Source organism: Fukomys damarensis, unplaced genomic scaffold (genome assembly GCF_012274545.1).
Source record: "Fukomys damarensis isolate Sample0158 unplaced genomic scaffold, DMR_v1.0_HiC HiC_scaffold_14, whole genome shotgun sequence".
Classification (NCBI taxonomy): Eukaryota; Metazoa; Chordata; class Mammalia; order Rodentia; family Bathyergidae; genus Fukomys; species Fukomys damarensis.
Window position 1 is genome coordinate 31,156,132 of NW_022900926.1, and position 22,020 is coordinate 31,178,151.

The 22,020-nt window shown below is 39.4% G+C and overlaps 1 protein-coding gene across 1 annotated transcript in view; it reads left to right on the forward strand.

Moving 5' to 3' along the window:
• LOC117285974 (nesprin-1-like) overlaps positions 1–22,020 on the forward strand; it is a 92,252-nt gene that overhangs the window by 6,427 nt on the left and 63,805 nt on the right. The window contains exons 3-13 of the mRNA XM_033763162.1: positions 176–274; positions 1,671–1,858; positions 2,250–2,373; positions 5,253–5,419; positions 8,003–8,156; positions 9,629–10,257; positions 13,902–14,081; positions 15,237–15,387; positions 15,772–15,930; positions 17,088–17,270; positions 19,789–19,890. Of these exons, the coding sequence (XP_033619053.1) occupies positions 176–274; positions 1,671–1,858; positions 2,250–2,373; positions 5,253–5,419; positions 8,003–8,156; positions 9,629–10,257; positions 13,902–14,081; positions 15,237–15,387; positions 15,772–15,930; positions 17,088–17,270; positions 19,789–19,890 (2,136 nt within the window). The remainder of the gene's footprint in view (positions 1–175; positions 275–1,670; positions 1,859–2,249; positions 2,374–5,252; positions 5,420–8,002; positions 8,157–9,628; positions 10,258–13,901; positions 14,082–15,236; positions 15,388–15,771; positions 15,931–17,087; positions 17,271–19,788; positions 19,891–22,020) is intronic.

Here is a 22,020-nt window from a genome sequence, read left to right on the forward strand (position 1 = left end):
AGGTTTAATTTTCCTTTCAAACAGGACATACTGATTTGAGATTTTTAAAAAATACACTTTATCATCACATTGAAAATTTTCCATTAAAAGTAGGTGTGCTGCTTGTTCAATAACATTTTTTGCCTTTATTCTAATTTCTCCACACACCATTTTTGTATGGCACCAACTTTTTTAGATCCAGCGATCTGTGTCTGAATTTGAAGATAAGCTTGCTGATCCAATCAAAACATGTTCTTCAGCTACAGAAACATACAGAGTTCTCCAAGAGCATATGGTAAGAGCATGCTTTGACATTTCTGCTTATTTGTCCACTCAAAAACTTGATAACTCTTACTTAAAAGGAAAGCAAAGTAGACGTTTCTATGAGAATTATATTGGAAAGATTTTTATTTTGAGGAAGTAAATAGAGAGAGTGAATTCACTTCATATAACCCCCCAAAATGTAAGTACCCAAATAAATTGCATTATTTGGAGAAAATCTCCCCAGTCTCATTTTTCATTTCTACATCCATGAGTAACTTTCTCTTCATTTTCCCTCTACCCTCCCGTCAATCGTAGCAGAGACATTTCTGGTACCATTGATATTTACAGTGACCTTGTGACCGAGGGAAAATTTCTGTGATGCTAGGTCTCAAAGGAAAACACAGGTCTGCATGTTCACTCGTGTGCTTTTGGTGTAGGGTGGTCCCCCTCACCTAGGGGTTGGCTGTCTGCATTCAGTTACTTGTTATCAAGGTCAAACACATTAAGTGGAAAAATGCCAGAAATAAATTATTCATGAGTTTTAAATACCCTTTATTATAGCACATTGTTATAATCATTCAGTTTTATAATTGATCATTGTTCTTTTTTTTTTTCCTCATTGAGTTTATCAGTACAATTTAGGTATACAGTACAGTTACATTTATCATTGGGATCTTGTACCTTTCCATGACAGGTCTTGGTTCTCTTTTTTTCCCCTTATCCCTGCCCACCCTTCACCTTCTCCTCCCTTCCCTATTTATAATAAACAAATACTTTATTTCCATTTTTTCATTTTCTCATTTTTTTTCCCTTTTCCCTTATTACCTTTTCCCACCCTTCCCATTTCCCCTACACCTTTAGCCCCTTTCTTCCTATTTGACATTTTCAATTAGATCATTAGGATCTTATGTACCATTATAGTTTTTCACACCAGAGAAAATATTCGTTATTTATACATGTGTGACATTTATTTCACTTAGGAGTATAACTTCAATATATATCCGTTTTCTTATGAATGACTCTAATTTCTCATCCTTTATGGCTGAGTAGTATTCCATTTTATAGAAAAACCACATCTTCTTTATCCAGTTTCCATCTGATGGTCAAATGGGCTGTTTCCAAGTTTTAGCTATTACAAACTGTGCCGCTATAAACATAGGTGCACATATATCACTGTGATATGGTTCTTTTAATTCTTTCAGAAAGATACCCAGCAGAGGGGTGGCTGGGTCAAATGAAGCCTCTAAACCTAGTTCTTTGAGGTATCTCCATTATTCTTAACTGAACTTTATCCAAGTGTGGACGTATAGGAAGAAACCTACTATTTGTAGGGTCGGGTACTCTCTGTGACATCAGACATCTGCAGATTTCCCTGGAGCACACTCCAGAGAAGGGGCACTGCCCTATTCCCCTTGTCCTCTCCTCAGGATCTCTGCCAGACCCTGGAGTCTCTGGGCAGCACGGTCACCACCTTCTCCGCCAGTGCCCGGAAGGTGGTGAACAGACACTCCTGCATCCAGCAGGCTGAGGCTCTTCAGCAGCAGTACGAGGGCACACTTCAGAGGATGAAAGATAGACAGACTGTGCTGGAAAACCTGCTGGCCCACTGGCAGAGGTGAGCAAGGTGTATTCTGAGTTGCTGTCACAGCGAAACAGGAAATTCTTGGTGAAATACTCGTTAAGCAATTGGAAATGATCATCCCAGATGTAAAATATGTGAACTCCTGTGTCTACACTATGGAGATCTTAAACTTCACTATAAGATGAAGATCCCTGAAAGTGGAAAGGACGTCAATGTGTCTTCACGTGTTACACAGATGTAAGCAAGGACAGGTGCACATGTGAAAAGGAAGGGTTTCTTTTTTGTAACTTTATATCTAGAAATTACTCAACCCGCACTGGATTATTTATAATGGTTCCTGTTGGACCCTCAAACAAGATGAAAGGTTCCATCTTCTAGCATGATGACTTTGAATAAAACTGTTTCCTGTCTCTCTTTCCTTTAGGCTAGAGAAAGAACTGTCATCCTTTTTGACCTGGTTGGAGCGGTGTGAAGCCTTCGCCAGTTCTCCAGAGATGGACAATACCGCAGACAGAGTCAAAGCGGAGGGTGAACTTCAGTTAATACAGGCAAGTTCCAGGAAGTGTGGAAAGGAAAATGAAAGGCTTTTGCTATGGCTGCATTGTCTTTAAAATAAATAAAATAAACCTCATCTCTCTATCCCAAACTCCTGGCTTTTGTTTTATAATCCCTGAATCATCATTTAAGATCCAAGTTTGAGTTCTTGAAAAGAGAGAAATCCTGGTCTGAAAGACAATATAATAATGAGAAATTTCTGATGATTTCATTCCATGGTGTGTTAGAAAATCTTGTAACAATGTCTGGCATTTCAGTGAAAGGGATGGACTTGGTGGGGGAGTCGAGAGAAGGGTGAGCAGAGACATAAAAGAAATGAGGTTGACTGTCAGTTAACCGTTAGGGCTGAAAGTAGGTGTGATCTCTTCACTTTGGTATTCGTGTGAGTTTTGGGTAATAAAGAGGATTGGTTGATAAATTAATTTCAGTGCTAGCTCTCAAACCCAGGGCTTCAAGCGTACTAGACAGGCACTCTACCAATGAGCAATATGTCCAAGCCAATTGAAAAGTATTTTTAACAGGGAGCTGATGGACTGTAGAAAGAAATTTAAAAAATGATCATTTTCAGGCAAGATAGAAATTGAATAAGCACCAACATGAACGAAGGTAGAGAAACCAAGATTACTAGTTTGTTACATCCCTGAAGAAGCAAAATTTTTAAACTCAAAAAAAATTAGATGTTCTTAAAGCTGTAGAGCATGGAAGCTGATATCTGAAAATTAATAACTTGTTCCAAATGATTCTATCTATGTAAGAAAATTGAATAGGCAAAATTACTGCTTAAAAGACATTTATTGTGTTATAGATTTATGCCCTAGCTGTTTTCATCAACTTTTACAATAGGTTTAAGAAGAAACTGCGGTCTTTTTGATTTTATAATTGCTCTTCTTTTTTCCCCAAAGCTATTTTTTATTGCTTATTGGTACACTTTAGGTATACAATAGAGTTACGTTCATCACTGGGATCTTGTACCTTTACATGACAGGTCTTGGTTCTCACTTTTTTTCCCTTATCCCTGCCCTCCCTTCACCCCCTCCACCCTTCCCTATTTACAAAGACTTTGTTTCCATTTTTTCCTTTTCTCCTATTTTTTCTTTTCCCTTCTTTCCTTTCCCCTACCCCTCCCACTTCCCCTACTCCTTTAGACCTTTTCATCCTATTTCACATTATCAAGTGTACATTTTGATCCTTATTTATATTTTTAGTTTTTAACAGCAGAGAAACCAGAGACTGGATAAAGATTTTTTTTATATGTAAAATTGAATACTACTCAGCCACCAAGAGTGAGAAACTAGAGACATTTATAGCTAAATGGATGCACATTGAGGCCATACTCGTAAGTGAAATAAATAGGACACACATGTATAAATACCACATAACTGCTTTTCTTAAAACTCCAGCAGAGGTCTTTGTAGCCCTGTCCTCAGATTTTCTTCCTTTCTGACCCCGAGGGTGCGCTACACCTCTTGTTCTCCTGCTTTTGTAATTTATGAAACATGGATTTTGCATTCATCCCCCAAAAAGTCTCTTCTCTAAAATTTATCGTGAGTGCCTTGAGAATGCACTGAACTACATCTCCAACTCTTTTTATTTTGGGACAAGAGCTTGCTAAGTTGCCCAGGTGGGCCTTAAACTTCTGCCGCTTCTGCCGCTTCTGCCTCAGTCCCCCACCCCAGGAACTGGGATTTCAGGAGCTGGTCTCAGGGCTCCCATTCAGGCTCGTTCTTCCTTAAAACACATATGAAGTGATCCAAGAGGGCAAGCCACAGCTCCTTTCCTTAAAAATGACAAAGTGTAGACACAAAGATATCTGTGCTCTAAAATTTTACTTTCCGTGTCTCTATGGAAACTGCATGGATGTGAGAGGACCCTGAAAGGGACTCTGTCACTCCCCCGTGTCCAGATGAGCACCATCGGTCAAGCCGTATCTGTGCTGAGGGCTGCCCGTGCCATGTACTTTCCCACAATCCTGTGTCACTTTTCTGTCCTACTCAGCATAGGTCCTAATTCTGCTTTGGGATCTCCCTGTCTTTCACAGGCTGGGTACTCCTTCCCCTGATACCTTTAGAGATTGTACTGTGTAGCATATGGCCCTCACTAAAAAGGGAAATAGAGCATTTGGACCAGCATCTACTAACTTCCATGTCACTCCTATCATCTCACTCAACACTGTTTTATGTCCTTACCCGTGTGTTTAAGTCTTTGGATTTTATCTCATATTTGGTAGGAACCATACTTTTTATGACTTCATAGCACCTAAGAGATTCAGTGCCTAACCCAATTGAAAAACTAAATACTTCTGTTACACTTAAGTAAAATCAAGGACTCTTAGGTTCCTCCAGTTTGGCCAGATATAATCTCTACACCAAGAAGATCACTATGTTCCTCATATCTAGAATTCCATCTTGGTTATTTTTAGATATGCATTGATTCTAGGCCAGTTATTTTTCTTCACTTCTCTTCAGCTGTTTACTTTCTTCATCCTGAAAGAAATTCACAACTTCCAAGTTTACCTAACTTACAACTCTAACCACCAAAAGCTCATTTGGGTTTCCACAGCATATAAAAAATTATATTAAAAATGAAGTGAACATAGTCAACAAGCTGCTTATGACTATGAATGGCTTTCTTTGTTCTTTTTTCTTGTGTTTTTGTTTCCTGTAATGTGCATATTAACTTTTTTAAAAATAAAGATTATTTTTAAAGCTCATAGGAAAAAGATGAAGTGGATCTATTTCTAAATTGAGTCATGAAAACTCTCTTTTGGCCAGTGAGTTCCATTTTGCAAGAATGTTCAGCCTTTTGACAACAGCCCCTGCCTCTCCTGGCCTGGCTGTTGAGTCTTGTCTGTGCTCTGTTCTGCATCCCTCAGGCCCTGCAAAATGAAGTTGTTTCCCAGGCCTCCTCCTACAGCAACCTTTTACAGCTGAAGGAATCGCTGTTCTCAGTTGCCACCCAAGACCACGTGAAAATGATGAAACTGCACTTGGAGCAGTTGGATGAGAGATGGAGGGATTTGCCACAGATAATTAGCAAAAGGTTGGTCCTAAAGAACTTCTAATATTGTTCCTGTGCTTTTAAAGGGTGAGTGTACAGATTAAAAAAGAATAGCTTTATTTTTATTTAACTCGGTTTTTGAAAGTGGAACTCTAAGCGGAAGAAACTACTAGGAGTGAAAGCAAACTACTTTATTTGTCATTTTTAAAATCAAGATCTTCAAAAATGAGCATTGCCAATGGTCCTCAATTCAAAATTTTAACTTTACACAAGGGCAAATGATTCAAGCAATTGGAGTTTGGAGTATTTATTCCCTGAGCTGTTTGTGTACAGGAGAACAATGGTAGAGTTTTGCCTCACATGATATTTATCAACCAGAAGCATTTTATAAACATAAGCCACTTCACTTCATTCCAATATAGATATTGGAGAGAGAAAGCAGACTTATCATTATTTAAAATAGAAGACAAAATAGATTTAATCTTAATTAACTAGACAATAAATACTTGGCACTCATAGCTTCCTAATTAAAAACCAAAAAGGTTTCTCTTTAAATTGGTATTGATTACCAATGTGATCTTGGCTGAGCATTTGACCTCCCTGACTGTTTTAAACATTCATTTTGCAAATACTTACTGAGTTTGTGAGATGAATAGAGAACTCTTCTGTGTGTTGTGCATCACTCTGCTTTCATGGAGTTGGCATGTATTCCAGGGTTTATTCATTTACTCCATCAGTCAACAAATGTTTATTAGTACCCGGTGCTGGTACCACATCAGCTAGTGCAGCCATAAAATAAATGTAACTTGACTGTAGGTATTTTACAGATTACTGTGGCGATGAAAAGGAAGCAAATGATGAGAGAGGCAGGCACAGAGAAGTGCAGGACCAAAATAAAGAGGGACATTGGGATTGGTCCAGGAAAGGATTACAGAAGATCTGATGCCAACCCTTAAGTGATGAATAATTTTCTACAAGATAGAAATTTTCTGTCTACCTTTAAGAAGGAAAGTAAAGGACTTTTAAAGAGACACAAATAAGTAAAGACCTTCAAAATATAATATATCCATGAATAGATGATGTGCAGATATAAAGATTAAAACATGGAAGTCAATTTAAAAATTAGAACTCTCTAATATGTACAATTACAATTAAAATGTGTCAATCAAAAGTTAAAAATAAAGAAAATAAAACACAACTACAAAGTTGAATTTTGAATGTAAACCACTGTCATGAATATTAATATTTGGCTAAGGAATTATTTTAATACCAGCTTTCAATTCTGATCTCCAATTACCTATTCTTAATCAAGTAATTTATTTACTTCTCAAGCATGGATGGATCTCCTGATCATAACCTGGAAACCTTTCCAGGTACAGGAGACACAAAGAAAGAAATGGTGGATGGACCGGAAGGGGCTTTGGGGGATCAATGTGTAACTAAACAAATAAGGGAACAAGAGTGCATCGGGTGTTAAGTACTACGAGCACAGGGTGATGTGGCAGGGACAGCACAGCCGTGCAAGACTTCTTCATCCTGAATAGGTGAGCAAGGTCTCTGTGAGCACTGAACAGGGAGCAGATCCAAGCGACTGCAGGAACAGCACACAGGGAGCACAAGGACTGAGGCTCTCGGAATGAGCAGGGATATCAGGCCGCAGAGAAGGAGGGCCAGTGGGAGTGTAGGGCAGAGTGGTAGCAGATGAGGCCAAAGAAGTAGATGATATGGGACCCCTTGGAACCACAGCCAAAACTTGGGGGGTTTGCTTTCCTGAGTGCATCACGGATGCTGCCCCAATGCTGATCAGGGCTCTGATCCCACGACACCGCTTCTGAATGCGCTCTCGGTAGACAGTAAGGAGACAAAGGTGGAGGAAGGAAGTCACTCAGAGGCTGTTGGAAGTCAGACAAGAGACTGTGGAGGTGGTGAGAATGGGCAGAAGAGCACATGTCTCAGTCACTTGCTCATCACTGAGACACAGTGCTTGACACTCACAACATGAGAGGTCTTTAGAGGGTTCCGTCCATAAAGCAGGAAGGGCATGGTGGAAGGGTCTGGGGAAGAAAAGCTGTTCACACTGTGGTGATCAGGAAGCAGAGCGCGAAGGAAGGGGCCAGGAAGGAGACATGCAGTACACCCTTCCCAGTCATGCCCTCCTGACCTGCCCTACAACCCACCCCCAACAGCACGCCCAGCTATGCACTCACAAGTGGATTCATCTCCTGATGGGTGTAACACCTCCAGGACCCAGTCACCCTCCAAGAGCCCCACCTCTGGACATGGGAGACTTGTGGAGGACACTCCAGACCTAGACCATAACAGCACAGAAGCTGTGTACACAATGGTGGACGTGCTGATGGGAGGGACATGCAGAGCTGGGATGTGGGGCTGAAGGAACAGATGGAGAAAAATTGACTCCTTGAGCATCAGGATGTGTGACGGTCATCTCAACGCAGACAAGGGCAATTGAGAAAACCAGGTCTTGAGAAGCAGGGACTATCAAGAGTTCTAGCTTGCTACTGTGCGTTGCTTTTGCCCTGGAATAACTTTGATTCCCAAAATATATCACAAACTCTTTGGGTTCACTAACAGGACATGTTAACGTTAGCCCCTTTCTCCCTGTAGGATTCATTTCCTCCAGTCTGTGGTTGCTGAGCACCAGCAGTTTGACGAGCTGCTGCTCTCCTTCTCTGTATGGATTAAGCAGTTTCTCAGTGAATTACAAACTTCATCTGAGATCAGCATAATGGACCATCAAGTGGCTTTTACTCGGCACAAGGTAAAACACATTCTTGTAAGACTGGAGAGATATTTATTTACAAGAGAGGGCTCCTGAATCACAAAGGGATGCAACATTTTTAAAAACACTTAAAAACAATTGCACTTTTTCTTCATATGAATATATTTTAATAATTGAGCAAATGGGTCCGGACAATGTGTTACAGAGGTAAATTAAGCGGATAAAGCCACTCTGGATAAAATTGATTAACTGCATTCAGAAATTGTTTTTTCATAGTAAAGCAAATGATTTCTAGCATAAAGTGAAAAGAATATCCATTTTTAAACTTTCTAGCTTATTTTGTTCTGATATTGAAAATGAATACATAGTTCCATTGGTTTAATGATATTTTTTCCTAAAGTATTATTCAGCTTAAAAGTGATAAAAAATTTATGACTTATTTCTTGTATTAATAAATTCATTAATTATGCATAATGTACATCTTGACACCAAAAAAAAGGAATTTTAAAAAATCAGATACTGATCAGCAGGCATTGAGAGAATAGTTTATAATAATATTTAATAATGAAATATTTACTATTTATTCAGTGTTGGGTCTATGCAAGGTTTGCTAATTGACTTTGTGAAGCAAAAAACAAACTTTCTTCTATCTTCAGGACAGGAGAAAGTTTCACAGTTTGGAGGAAGGGAACCAACTGCCCAGATTAGCCCCTAACCTCCAAAAAGCCTCTGAGAAAGAGGTATTGCATTCTAAGATAATTACATTTCAAAGGGATGGTGTCCAGGTTCTCGAAAAGGGCAATCCTGGTTGGCAAAATTGGCCAGAAGCTTTAAAAAGACCTACTTCTCAAAAGGGCAAATAATATGTTTGCAATAAGTGTTCCAGAGTAAAAGCTCAAAGCCAGCAGAAGTAGGGGACCTGAAGAAGCTATCTAAAGGTTAGTAGTCAAACTGAGGTCATTTATACAGCTATTGTGGTTAAAATTAAGAGAGGTGATAATGTTTCTTTAATGGGAACTATACTGAGATTGTTAGCAGTTTTCAGCTAGATTTTAAAAGTGATTTATTGTGAGTCACATTTCTTTGTTGTTCTTATTTGTTTCTTTTTATTTTTTGAGCGAAGGTCTAATTATGTAGTCTCTGCCAGCCTAGAACTCATTATGTCGCCCAGTCCAACCTCCTACTTAAGAGCCTCCTGCCTCAGCTTCTGAGTGCTGTGATAACAGTCTGGACCACTGCTTTAGGCGTAGAGGTATTTCTTGTATAGCTGCTTCACGTAAAACACAATCCAGATATGAAACTAACCGATCCAGGATTGTGTTTTACATGAAATATGTAGATGAACAAAATGGGAAATGTTACAGATATTTCTAATAGGTTCACTGTGAATAACTTTTGATACTAGGTGGCCCGTAGCACTCCCAATACATCTTGACATCACACAGCTGACGGCTATCTGTGTCACCAGGGGTAGTGTGCCTGGGAATCAGTGACTCCCTCTTTCCTTCCAGGACCATGCAGCAGAAATAGAGAACAAAAAGAGAGAACTGCAGAGTCTGCAGGCTCACTTAGCGAAGCTGGGGTCTCTGGGTCGAGCGGAAGACCTCCACCTCCTCCAGGGCAAGGCAGAGGATTGCTTCCAGCTCTTCGAGGAGGTCACTCAGGTGGTAGAGAGGCGGTGGCTCGCCCTGTCGCAGCTGGCAGAGTTCTTACAGCGCCGAGCCTGTCTGTCTGAGGTACTGCACCGGCTGAGGCAAACGGTGGAAGCAACTAGCAGCATGAATAAGAAGCAATCGGACTTGCTAGAGAAGGACCTAAACGATGCCATTCAAGATATCAAGACGCTAGAATCTACTGCCATTGGTCTTGATGGCATCCTCACCAAAGCCCAGTACCATCTGAGGAGCGGGCAGGCCGAGCACAGGACCTCCTGCAGAGCGGTGGCCGACCAGCTCTGTGTAGAGCTGGAGAGGATCCAGAACCTCCTGGGAACCAAGCAGAGTGAGGCAGATGCTCTGCGCCTGCTGAAGAAAGCGTTCCAAGACCAGAGAGAGGAGCTGCTGAAGAGCATCGAGGACATCGAAGAAAGGACTGACAGAGAGCGACTGAAAGAGCCCACCCGCCAGGCGCTTCAGCAGAGGTATAGGAGACCACATGAAGCCCATTAGCTTTCCCTTTATTTGTTCTGGAATTAATTTGGGTGCAAAGTTTTGAGTGCCATGTGTGGCAGCTTCTTTTTTTCTCAAGTATTTTGAAGATAAAATTAATGCTTAATTTGACACCCAAGAAGTACTGTGCATTCTATGGCTTCCATGGAGGACTTTCTTATTTTTTTTCATTAAGTTTATTGGTACACTTTAGGTATATAATACAATTACAATTCATCATTGGGATCGTGTACCCTTCCATGATATGTCTTGGTTCTTATTTTCGGCCCCATCCCCTCCCCTCCATTTATCCCCTCTACCCTTCCCTATTTACAAAGATTTTACTTGCATTTTTCCCTTTTCTCATTTTTTCTTTTCCCTTCTTTCTTTTCTTCTACCCTTCCAATTTTCCCTACTCCTTTAGACCTTGTCTTCCTATTTCACATTATCAATTTTACAATTTGAACCTTATTTATACTTTTAATTTTTCACATCAAAGAAATTATTCAGTACTTACACATGTGACCTATTTATTTCACTTGAGTATGACCTCAATACGCATCCATTTAGCTATAAATGTCTAGTTTCTTGTTCTTTATGGATGAGTAGTACTCCATTGTGTGTGTGTATAGACACGCACACATATATGCCCACATCTTTATCCACTCCCCTGTTGATAGGCAACTGGGCTGCTTCCAAGTTTTAGTTATTACAAACTGTGCCGCTATAAACATGGGTGTGCATATGTTTCTGTGGTGTGATTCTTTTAATTCTTTGGGGAAGATACCCAGCAGGTGAATAGCTGAATCAAATGGGACTTTCAGTCCTAGTTCTTTGAGATATCTCCATACTGATTTCCATAGTGGTTGCAACAGTCTACACTCCCACCAGCAGTGTAGAAGGGTTTCTCTTTACCCCCAGTCCTGCCAGCATTTGTTATTGGTTGATTTCATAATAACAGCAGCTATTATTTCTGGGATGAGGTGGAATGTCAGTGTTATTTTCATCTGCATCTCTTGAATGACCAGTGATGTTAAACATTTTTTCTTATGTTTATTGGCTGCTTTTAATTCTTTGTCTGAGAAATATATGTTCATTTCAGATGCCCATTTTTTAATTGGGTCTTTATATTTGGGGAGTCTGACTTTTTAAAGTTCCTTATATATTCTAGAATGTAATCCTTTGAGGAACAGCTGATAAAATTTTTTACTACATCATAGGTTGTCTCTTAGCTCTGTTGGTGGTTTCTCATACAGTGCAAAGGCTTTTTAATAAGATGAGATGCCAGTTGTTGATTCTTTGTGCTAGTTCATGTGCTATTGAGAATTTGTTCATAAAGTCTTTTCCTATGCCAGTGTCTAAAGAGTTCTACCTAACTTATCTTCCAGCAAGTTCAGTGTTTCTGTTTTAATATTTAGATCCTTAACCATTTCAATTTTAGTTTAGTGCATGGCGAAAGATAGGGATCTAGATTTTAATCTTTGGCAGTTTTTCCAGCACCATTTATTAAAGAGGCTATCTTTCATCCACTGAGGATGATTGGCTCCTTTGTCAAAGATGAGGTAGCTGGGTATGTCTGGAGTTGTTTCTCCATCTTCTAATCTATTCCACTGATCCTCAGGTCTGTTTCTTTGTCAGTACCATGTTTTTTTTTATCACAGTGGCTTTGTAGAATAGTTTCAAGTTGGGGGTTGTGATAACCCCTTGGGGGACTTTGTGAGATCTTATTCACAGGAGAGTACACAGTGCACACTATTTGTGAGCAGTTGTTTACTGATAGAGGAATATGCTCGTCTTCTGTAGTAAGAACAAAGGCAGATATCTGTGTAGATGTGTAACTCTAACAGTAAACATATCAAGGAATTTAATCCTGAGAGTGACACTGGGCACCTCAGAAAGCACCTCATCTGGGTAAAGGCTGGAGCATGCTCACTGGTTGAGAGTGGGTGGAGATGTCAGAGGACAGAAAATGGGGTGAAGAGTTCGTTCGGTTCTCTCTCCTAGAGTGTGGAGCCCTGAAAGGTGATGACGAGCTGTCTAGGATCTAGTTTCCTTCATTTAAAGTGAAGCCAGTCATCTTAGGTGTGTGCTTCTCCACAACTCTCCAGTCTACGCAGAGGCATAGAGAAGGCAGGGAAAGTGTATAGGTAGAGTTGGAGTTTTGTCAGCTGGGTTCAATGGCAAAGAAAAAGCGTGGAGGGTTAGCACTGGTGATTGAGTGTGGGGTCTTCTCTCTGAGTTACATCCCCTGCCCTTTTGTATTTTGGTGTTTTGAGACAGGGTCTCACTAAGTAATGAAGTTGCCCAAACTGGGCTTGAATTTGCAACCTTCCTACTTCAGCCCCACTGGATTGTTGAGATACAGTCACAGGTATGCATCACCATGCTTGGCTTCCCTTAGTAAATTTTATCAGTAATTTCCCCCTAATACAATAGCCTTCCTTTCAATCCTCTTTTCTCTGTTAAAAGAACCCTATCCCTTTGTCATGGTGCAGAGATACACTTTAAAGACACTGATACCAATGTGTCTCTACTTGATACAGATGTTCTTGTCCCTACCAAGACCATTGCCACTTGTTCCCTTTTGGCCAGATTCAAACATGAAGCCAAAATATTAGTTAGATGGCAATGGAGTTAATATCTGGCTAGAGACTTAGCTCCTGAGATTATATTTCTGAAGAGTAGCAAGCTTTCTGACCAGTTTATCAATATTTCTGAAATGGAGCAAGCCTCTAGAGTAATAGCAAGGTGCCCAGTGTCACTCTCTCAGAAGTTTGTTGCAACTTTGGTGCTTTGGGTTGGTGAGGCCCTCTCTAACTTGCTCAGGACAAGCAAACAGGATGCCCTAGAACTGCTGGTGAAGAGGCCTAGGCTGGATACACTATGGCCAAGAAAATGTTTTAGTGAATTGATGAGTATAGTAAGTCCCTGCTATCCTAGTTACCTTTTTCTTGTATGGTGCGGATAAGAAAAGCACCTGCCCATAGCTACTTCATTTGGGAATAAACTGGGATAATATACACGTAGTTACTGTTCACTCTACACTACTGCACCAAAACACAAGATGTCAGTGGTTACCTGAAAAAAGAATCACTTTTTGCACATGCGCTAATATCTATATTTTAAGGACAAAAAAGCAAATTTTCTTACGGTAATCTTCTGCAACGTGGATAGTCAACATTCTAAAAATAGATTTTTTTAGAGCTCAGTACAGCTATTTCTATCTTGAAAGAAATAACTATGATCTGTAAGTACGATCATTACATGGGTTGGACCTCACGGCAGAAGTTTTTCGTACAAATGCTCTTTCAATAAGAATTCACCAACTCAGCTATCAAGTTTAGTCTCAGTCTTAAATCTTACACCATCAAAGCAAAGGGAAAGAGAGCAGAAGTGTAGTAGAAGGTTCAGAGCAAATAGTAAGAACGATTGTCAAGGTTTTCTGAGGGATGGCATGAGTCATCCTGAAAAATTAAAGGCATCTTCATTAATGGATGGTCTTTAATTGCTGTGTGTTAAAAGTTTTTCTAGCCTCTTAAATATGTTTCCTACATTTATTGTGTTATGATGGAGAGAGAGAATATTATACTTCACTGTCCTTAGCTAATTAACAGTGAGGTAACATTTTAATTCACAGGCTGAGAGTCTTCAATCAGCTAGAAGATGAATTGAATTCTCATGAGCATGAACTATGCTGGTTGAAAGACAAAGCCAAGCAAATTGCTCAGAAAGATGTGGCTTTGGCCCCTGAAGTTGATGAGGAGATAAACCGCTTGGAAGTAACCTGGAATGACACCAAAAGACTAATTCATGAAAAGTAAGTCAGAAATGTCCCACTTCTGTTTTTAACTCCCTATTGATTTTTGTCACATTGAGCCATTGTCGGTTGATTTTGCACAATATGGTTCAAAGTATGCTTTATGCTATGCACAATGGCTTTTGAAACAAAATCAAGAATCCATTGTATACTGTTGACTACTGATGTAATCAAATTTTATTCCATATAATTATTCTCTTACATTGTAACTTCTTAGAGGTTGCACAGTGTTCAACTACAAAAAAACTGAATTAATTCTATCATTGACTGATTTTTCAATATTTAGGCTATTTCTAAGTTTTCTTTATCCTAAATGATTATGTGTAAATATTGTAATTCTACCTAAACTTAGTGCACACAGATCTGTTTCTAGGAAAAACATCCTTACTTGTAGAACTGCTTGCTCAAATGCACTATATTTCTATAAACAAAAACTATTTATTCCGATAATTCTCAGGAGAATCATGATCATGACAATTTGCTATATTGTGATGAAATAGAAAAAAAACACATTCATATTTTAATTATCAGGCGGTATTTTTTTTTTTTTGCTCTTTCTTTGTTTTGTTCCTGCTATTGTTCCTTGCCCCTAACACAAGCTGGTATGAAATAATTAAAGCAGCATTAAAAAAAACATTTAAAACAACAAACATTTGGGTGACTCATCTGAGTTTGAGTTGCTGAGAACATGTGTTGCTTATTTTTTGCCACTGAGTTTATAGATTTTGTTACAATGCCTGTGTGTGTTCTTTGTTCATAAAGAAAAACACACACACACACACATTTTGGACATTGGTATTAAGTATATTTACTACCAAGATCATTTTGACCTAGATAGGGAAAATATGGTTCCACCATTCAGCTCTGAACACATTCATGTAGTGGTATTCCAAGTCCAGTTATAAGGAATGAAGGCTTTCCCTTCCTGACACATGACACTAAATAATACGTTTTCTCCAGGCGGGGTGGTACATGCCTGGAATCCCAGCACTTGGGAAGCTGAGGCAGGAGGATCGCTCTGAGTTTGAGACCAGCCTGGGCTACAGAGTGAGTTCTAGGTCAGTCTTGACTACATACAGAGACCCTGTCTCAAATAATAATAATAATAATTAATAATAATAATAATAATAATAAGTTTTCTTTTCATCTTTACAGCCAAGGCCAGTGCTGTGGACTTATTGACTTAGTGAGAGAATATCAGAACTTGAAATCGTCTGTTTCTAAAGTCCTAGAAAATGCCAGCAGTGTCACTGTAACCAGAACTACTATAAAAGATCAGGAGGATCTTAAGTGGTCTCTTTCCAAGGTAGAATTCAAAATGCATTTGATTTAATAGACTAGTACGTGTGCTTTCACTTCCTGAGTAATTCTCACACAGATGCTCTTGTCAGTATATTTAGATGTGGGCAATTCCTGCTAATTAATTGCTCAAATTTATTTTCCATGAATTCTGATATCCTAGAATTTTAGTAATTCATGACAAATATATACATGTGTGTGTATATATATATATATACATAAAATTCTATATATATATATGGTTTGCATAGTCATTTAGAATTATACTACAGTTAATATCATTAGTTTCTGCTTAAAGTCAAGTATAAGTACATTTCTTAATGGCGATGGTTTTAAAGTTCTGACTTATCACTGATGGTCTTACTGATTGAGCAAATATTTATATCCACAGCATGAAACTGCCAAGAATGAAATGAACTGTAAGCAGAAAGAGCTGGACAGTTTTACCAGCAAAGGCAAACACTTGTTGTCTGAGCTGAAAAAGATCCACAGTAGCGACTTCACCTTGGTGAAAACAGACATGGAGAGCACGATGGACAAGTGGCTGGATGTAAGAGGGTCCTGGGAGAGCACGCCTGGGAACGATTGGAACAGTGAATTCCTCAGCCAAGCTTTAGGGCAAAGAGTTACTCAGGGGTGTGAATTCCATTCTGAGCATGCCATGTTAACTGCAAAGTGATATTCTGAATAAAATAAGTGTTCCCATAAGTGAGAAATAGAAAAAAAGTACCTGCTTTATTTTATCAGAACCTAGTGGCAGATTTCTGGACTTACATTTTCTGGTTTCAATCCTCACAAGTCACAGCTCAGAATGTTTCTCTTCTCAAGACTCTAAAATCATGGATAAAATAGAGCAATTTACTGATACCCTAAACAATATTAAAATGTAATGTACATCAATTGAAAGTATTAAGACTATAGTTTTATTATAGTTATAGTGTTAAAAAGTTGGATCTGTAGTTTATATTCTTGTGTTTTAATTTTCAGTCCTTTACTCGCTAATGTGGCCATAAAACAAATTATTTGATCTTCCTGGAAATCAACATGTCTATCTATAAATATTTTACTTTACCTTTCAGCTCAAAAGTCCAGTGATTTCATTGACTCTATTCTCAGTGTCTAGATTCAGAATTTTAATATAAGATGGATTTCCTTACTTAGCTTTAGCAAGTTAAATTTACTGTTAGTCTATTTTTATAGTATAATCATATAATTTGGGGACTTCAAAGGCCCTATATGCCTGTTTTAAAGACCATTATTATAGAAAAATGGTAAGCAATAATAATTTAAATAAGTAAAATGTGTTGCTTTCTTATATATTTACTTGTATTATAAGTATTCTCACATCTAATTCATGTTCATTCCTCATCCTCAGCATCACAAATAAAAGTGCTTGTTGAGCTACTTTGAAAAAATAAATACAATACCACCCTAGATGGACCTCAATCTTGTAAAATTCAACCTTATAATGAGTTACATTATTCTGTGCTGTAATAGTCTCTAGAATTCCAACTAACAAATGAAAATCTAGTGTTTGAGAAATTCAAGCCACTACATGTTTGTTAATGTTTACTTGGAATATTAACTCTCAGCAATTTTATAAAACTGTCATTCGAATCTAATTTTCTAATTAAAACAGCATCCGTGAGGGAATGAACACTGTAAGCTGTACACTGTTAATAGCGTGACTTCTATTGCTTATCCCAGGTATTGGAGAAACTGGAAGAAAACATGGAAAAGCTCAGGACAAGCCTGTCCCTGTGGGATGATGTACTTTCAAGTAAAGATGAAATCGATGGATGGTCAAACGGCTTCCTTCTGCAGCTGGCTGAAATCATCAGCAACCTGAACAACAGCCATCAAGCTGAAGAATTCCTTAAAGAATTTGAGGTAAAATGGCTTTGCCTGTGGATGGAGCTGGGGCAAATCACTGTCTAGAATGAGAAAAAGTTGTGGTTTTTCTAAAAGTTCATCCTTCTTTTCAAAGACACGCAGGAGTATTCCAAACTGTAAACCGTCTTCTGCTATTTACTCAGACTTTGTATAGGCTCTGCTTAAGTGGTTTTTTTGGCTTTTTTTTTTGTTAAGTCTCAGTGGAGGCTTTTACTTAAAAATTTAGTAGAAAAGTAAAAGCTCATGAAATGCATACTTTTTCCTGTTCTTATGAGAATGTGGCACTGTCATATTTGAAAACAAATTGGAAGTGCTTTTAATTTAGTAATGTTTAATATTTATTTTTCTCCATTCAAAAACATCTATCAAATGTGTCAAATATGCTATTATTATTTGATGCTGAGTTCTTCCACTTCCTTTCCAAAATGAAAGAAAATGGGAGATTACGCTGTCGCAGGCTTCCAAGGACAGTTTCTGACCTTCTCCAGCTTTAAGTCGCCACAGTTCATTTTAAACTCCTTTTATTCCCACTCGTTGCATTCATTCATTTATTCTGTCATTCACCAAGCTCTTAATGAATTCCTGCAATATTTCAGGATCAGGCACTGTTTTTAGACCCTGAACTTGCAGCAGTAAAACAGACAACCATGCTACCTGCATGGAATTTATACTATTTGCATCACAATGTACGCTATATGAAAAAGGTTGGGTAGTGGTTGGACTCTGACGAATGATTAAACCGGATATGAGGAAGGAGAATGAAGAGAGAGATGTGTTTGACAAAGGGTATGATGGACTGTACTTGTATTGTTGGTGGAGACTATGGCATTGTATCCTCTGCCGCCCAGCGCTGTGCCTGCCCCTTAAAACTTGACTGATAAATGAGTGAGTGACTAGTCTGAAAACAGGCAAATGAATTACATCGCCTAATATCTAATGGTTTTTTGACGCATGTAACATTCAAGAGAGATTTTATAATCAAATTCCAATTTCTCAGAATAACCAGAGCAAAAGAAAATGGTGCAGACCCAGAGTCCAGTCAGGAATACCCCCCACCCCCATTCTCTTTAGTTGTCATCATGGGAACTGTCATGATACTACTATGGCTGGACATCCTAGCTTTTTGTGGCCTGCACTGGATTGCGTTAATCCCAGCTCACAGATTGTTAAAATTTTCAGGTGTTCTATAAGCAAGTATTAGCAATGTCATTATTATAAGTTAAATTAAAAATGAGGTAAATTTTATTAAAAACAAAGGTAGGGGCTGGCAGCATAGCTCAGTGGTTAGAGCACTCCAGGTTCCATTCCCAGCATCAATCAATCAGTTGCTCAATAAAAAAGAAGTAACAAATACTCAAAATTTATCATTCCTATTGTTTACTCTACACATTGCTACCCTGTGGGCATCAGAATTACTGACATCTGTCGTGTCTGTACCTCAGATGATAGGGACTCTCCGCAGTGATGTGCTCCTGGTGTGGCCTCAAGCCCGCATGCAGTGACTCAGTGTCATAGCTGAAAGTGCTGTACATACTCTAGCATTTTTTTAGGGAAGAGATGCAGTTGTCAAACCAGCCTGACTGCTGACCTCAGAAATCCAGGAAGCCAACGCATCTCAGCCCCACTTTCAGGGTGACTAGATTCAGTCCCTCAGAGGTGGGTCTTCTGGTTACTAAGTTCCTAACACACCTGATAAAGTTGGTGCTGGGCAGCGCCCTCCCACAACAGAGTTGCACTTGAGTGTACATCAGAAGGGAGCTTGGCAATGCAGTGTCTTACTGTGGGAAGCAAACTGCTTTCTGAATTAAGGCCTCAGGAACTTTGTTTGTGTCTCCAACACACCAGAATACTATTTTTAAGTTAAGACGGGTGATTTATTTAATGTTTCCTTGGGACCTCAAGTAACTGATTAAGTTTATAAGCACCCACGTTTAATAATGTTTCTTTAATGGGAGTCATCTGATTTTAAATGAAAGGGACCACCACATGAGGACATATTTTTTGGGTTAAAAAAGTAATAAAATACCAGTCATGCTTCAATTTTCCAATTGTTCTGGTTTCTTCTTGGATTGCCTGTAAATTTTTCTTTGAAATGATTTATACGCATTACATGTTGTCTGCAGTTGTTAGGCTCCCGTGACGTGCATGACATGAATGCGGTGCTGCCATGGGGACTGGTCATAGTACTGCTGACCGACAAGTGGTAGGCTGGGGAAATCCCCACCGACCCCAGGCTTTCAGTTGGTGTTTCACTTTTTCCAGGTTCTTTTTTCTAATAAAAGAGGGTGGGGAGGAAGTAAGTGCCACATACTCCCTCACATTTCAAGTCAATGTGAAATGTAACTTTTTCCACATCCGTAAGTAATAACAACCCTTGTAGAATGAAATGGACTCTTATACACTGGCTTCAGCCCTGTACCTTGACAGTTAGCTCTTAAAATTCTGAAATGCCAAATACAGCATGTCAGTGTTTCTGATTAGTGATGCAGTTCTCCCTTTTCTTTTATTCTGCTAGTCCGAAGTTAAAAACAAAGCTTTGAAATTGGAAGGACTTCATTCCAAAATTAACAATCTTAAAGAATTAGCTAAAATTCCAGAAACACCCCCAGACCTTCAGGTAAGAGCTATTTTGTAGTTAATACCATACATTGGGTTCATCCTTATAATTGTATTCTCTCTCTCTTTCTTTCTCTCTCAGCAACAGTGATACTTACTATCCTCATAATCCCAACAAAACACATGGGCTTTTATCATACATGGGAGCCAAGTATAAATATGTATATAATTCCCTATGCCAGTACTAATAACATATTTCCAATTTAAATATTATAATAGGAGTAGTTACTTTTCCCTTACTAAATTTTGGGAGCATTATCAGTTAGCATGTCTGATGGACCATTTTATGTCTAGACAGGAAGAGAAATCGTGTTTCAGTGATATTCTTATTAATATTTTCCTCATTCATGGATTCAGTATGTGGGTTGGGAGTGAACACCACTGAAAATCTCCCTTCATAGCCCTGTAGATGGCACAAACTCCCAGGACCACGGAAGCAGTACACACGGTAGCAGGGTGGCCCTCCCTGAGCCCTCAAAGCACCAGTGCGGTAGGTCTCCTTTGCCTGTCAGCCCGCTGGCTCCTGGCTGAGGGCTCTGATGTATCGTTTAACCCTTATATTTGTTGCTGCTCTTGTGTATTTTCTCCTCATTGTCTCACTATTTCCTCCTAACCAACCAATCCGGCTTGCAACCATGCTCTTACTCTGACCTGAGGCTGTGTACCCATCACTTCATACCACTGGTGGATGACACACATGTAGGCTGATGTTAGCAGTTCTGAAACAGGAAACAGTGTTCCCCAACCTCACACAGATAACACATTAACACAAAGGTAGGAGCAAAAAGTGGCTTTTAATGATGCTGATGGCTCAGTGAGTGACTCCTGTCAGCCTCGAGAGCCCTGAATAGAAGTTTGTGTCCTTATATACCTCTTTTTACATCTACAAAGCTTAATTCTATTGGAGTTTTCCCACGAATAGAGTAAGCAGGATTTACACAAAGCAGAACAGTGGAGAGGGAGAGAGGAAAGAGTTTTGGTGATAATCCCCTTTAGTGAAAGATTGCAGGAGTTGTCAAGGCTGCTCAGATACATTCTACAAAGAGGATAGTTACGTAGTTAACCCATAGTTGACTAATTCAGTGTGGAGGCGTGGTCTCCTCTCTCAGTTCCACCTGAAGCAAAAAAGGGGTGCTGTTCATATATAGAACTAAAAAGGGAGAGTGCTTATGGTTGTCACCTGCTTTGGGGATATCAAGCAAGGGACAGCAGCTGGACTCTTGCAGAGTGAAGATGAAGCTAGGGTGTGAAAAGAAAGCTACTGTTGTGCTCTGGTTTCTCCCCTCCTCTCTCTCTCTCTCTCACTCTCTCTCTCTCTCTCTCTCTCTCTCTCTCTCTCTCTCTCATACGTACCTATACATATCAAGGAAGATATGTGGGTGACATAAAGTACCCTAAGTCTAGGTAAAAGGATTTCAGGATTTCCTTGGAAAAACATAATCTGTGCCCTCTGCAGTTGGCAGGCACCAGAGTCTAGTTTGCAAGCCCTTGCCAGACAGGCTGGCTAACTACTCATGGGTTTGCCAAAGGAGAAGTAATTATTTGGTGTGGCCTGCCTCACAGAGTTAGCTGTGGGGTAAATGCCAGAGCATGGCTGCCAGCCCAGAAGTGAATCACAAGAGGAAATGAAAGGAGGAGACCACCACGGGAGGGAATCTAGACAGCAAAGAAGGACATCTGGGAGAGCAGACCTCAGCAGTGAGAAATGGAAGACAAGTACAGGCTTCGGAAAGAGAGCAGACAGAGGCAGAAGAGAGTGTAGTAGCTCATGTAGTGAAATCAGAAGGAGGTCCTGTACGAGGGGAGTCTCAGAAAAAAACACGGACCTAGGCTCATGAGACACATAGATAGGACACTCAGGTGCCAGCTCATAGCAGTTGGCACACAATTCAGAACTCTTACCCAATTCCTGCCAGTGCAAATCTTCAGGACAAAAAGCTGTACAAAGTGGAGAAACAGAAGTAACGTGAAGAAAGAGAAGAATAAGACCTTAACTGCCTTCTCCACAATGGGCTCCCTGCATGCAGCAGATCTGAGCTGGGACTAAGAAAAAAATCCTTAACTTTTAGTTTAAAACTTTGATTGCTGAATAGACCTGGACCTTTGAATTGTGGAATTAAGAAGTTACCTG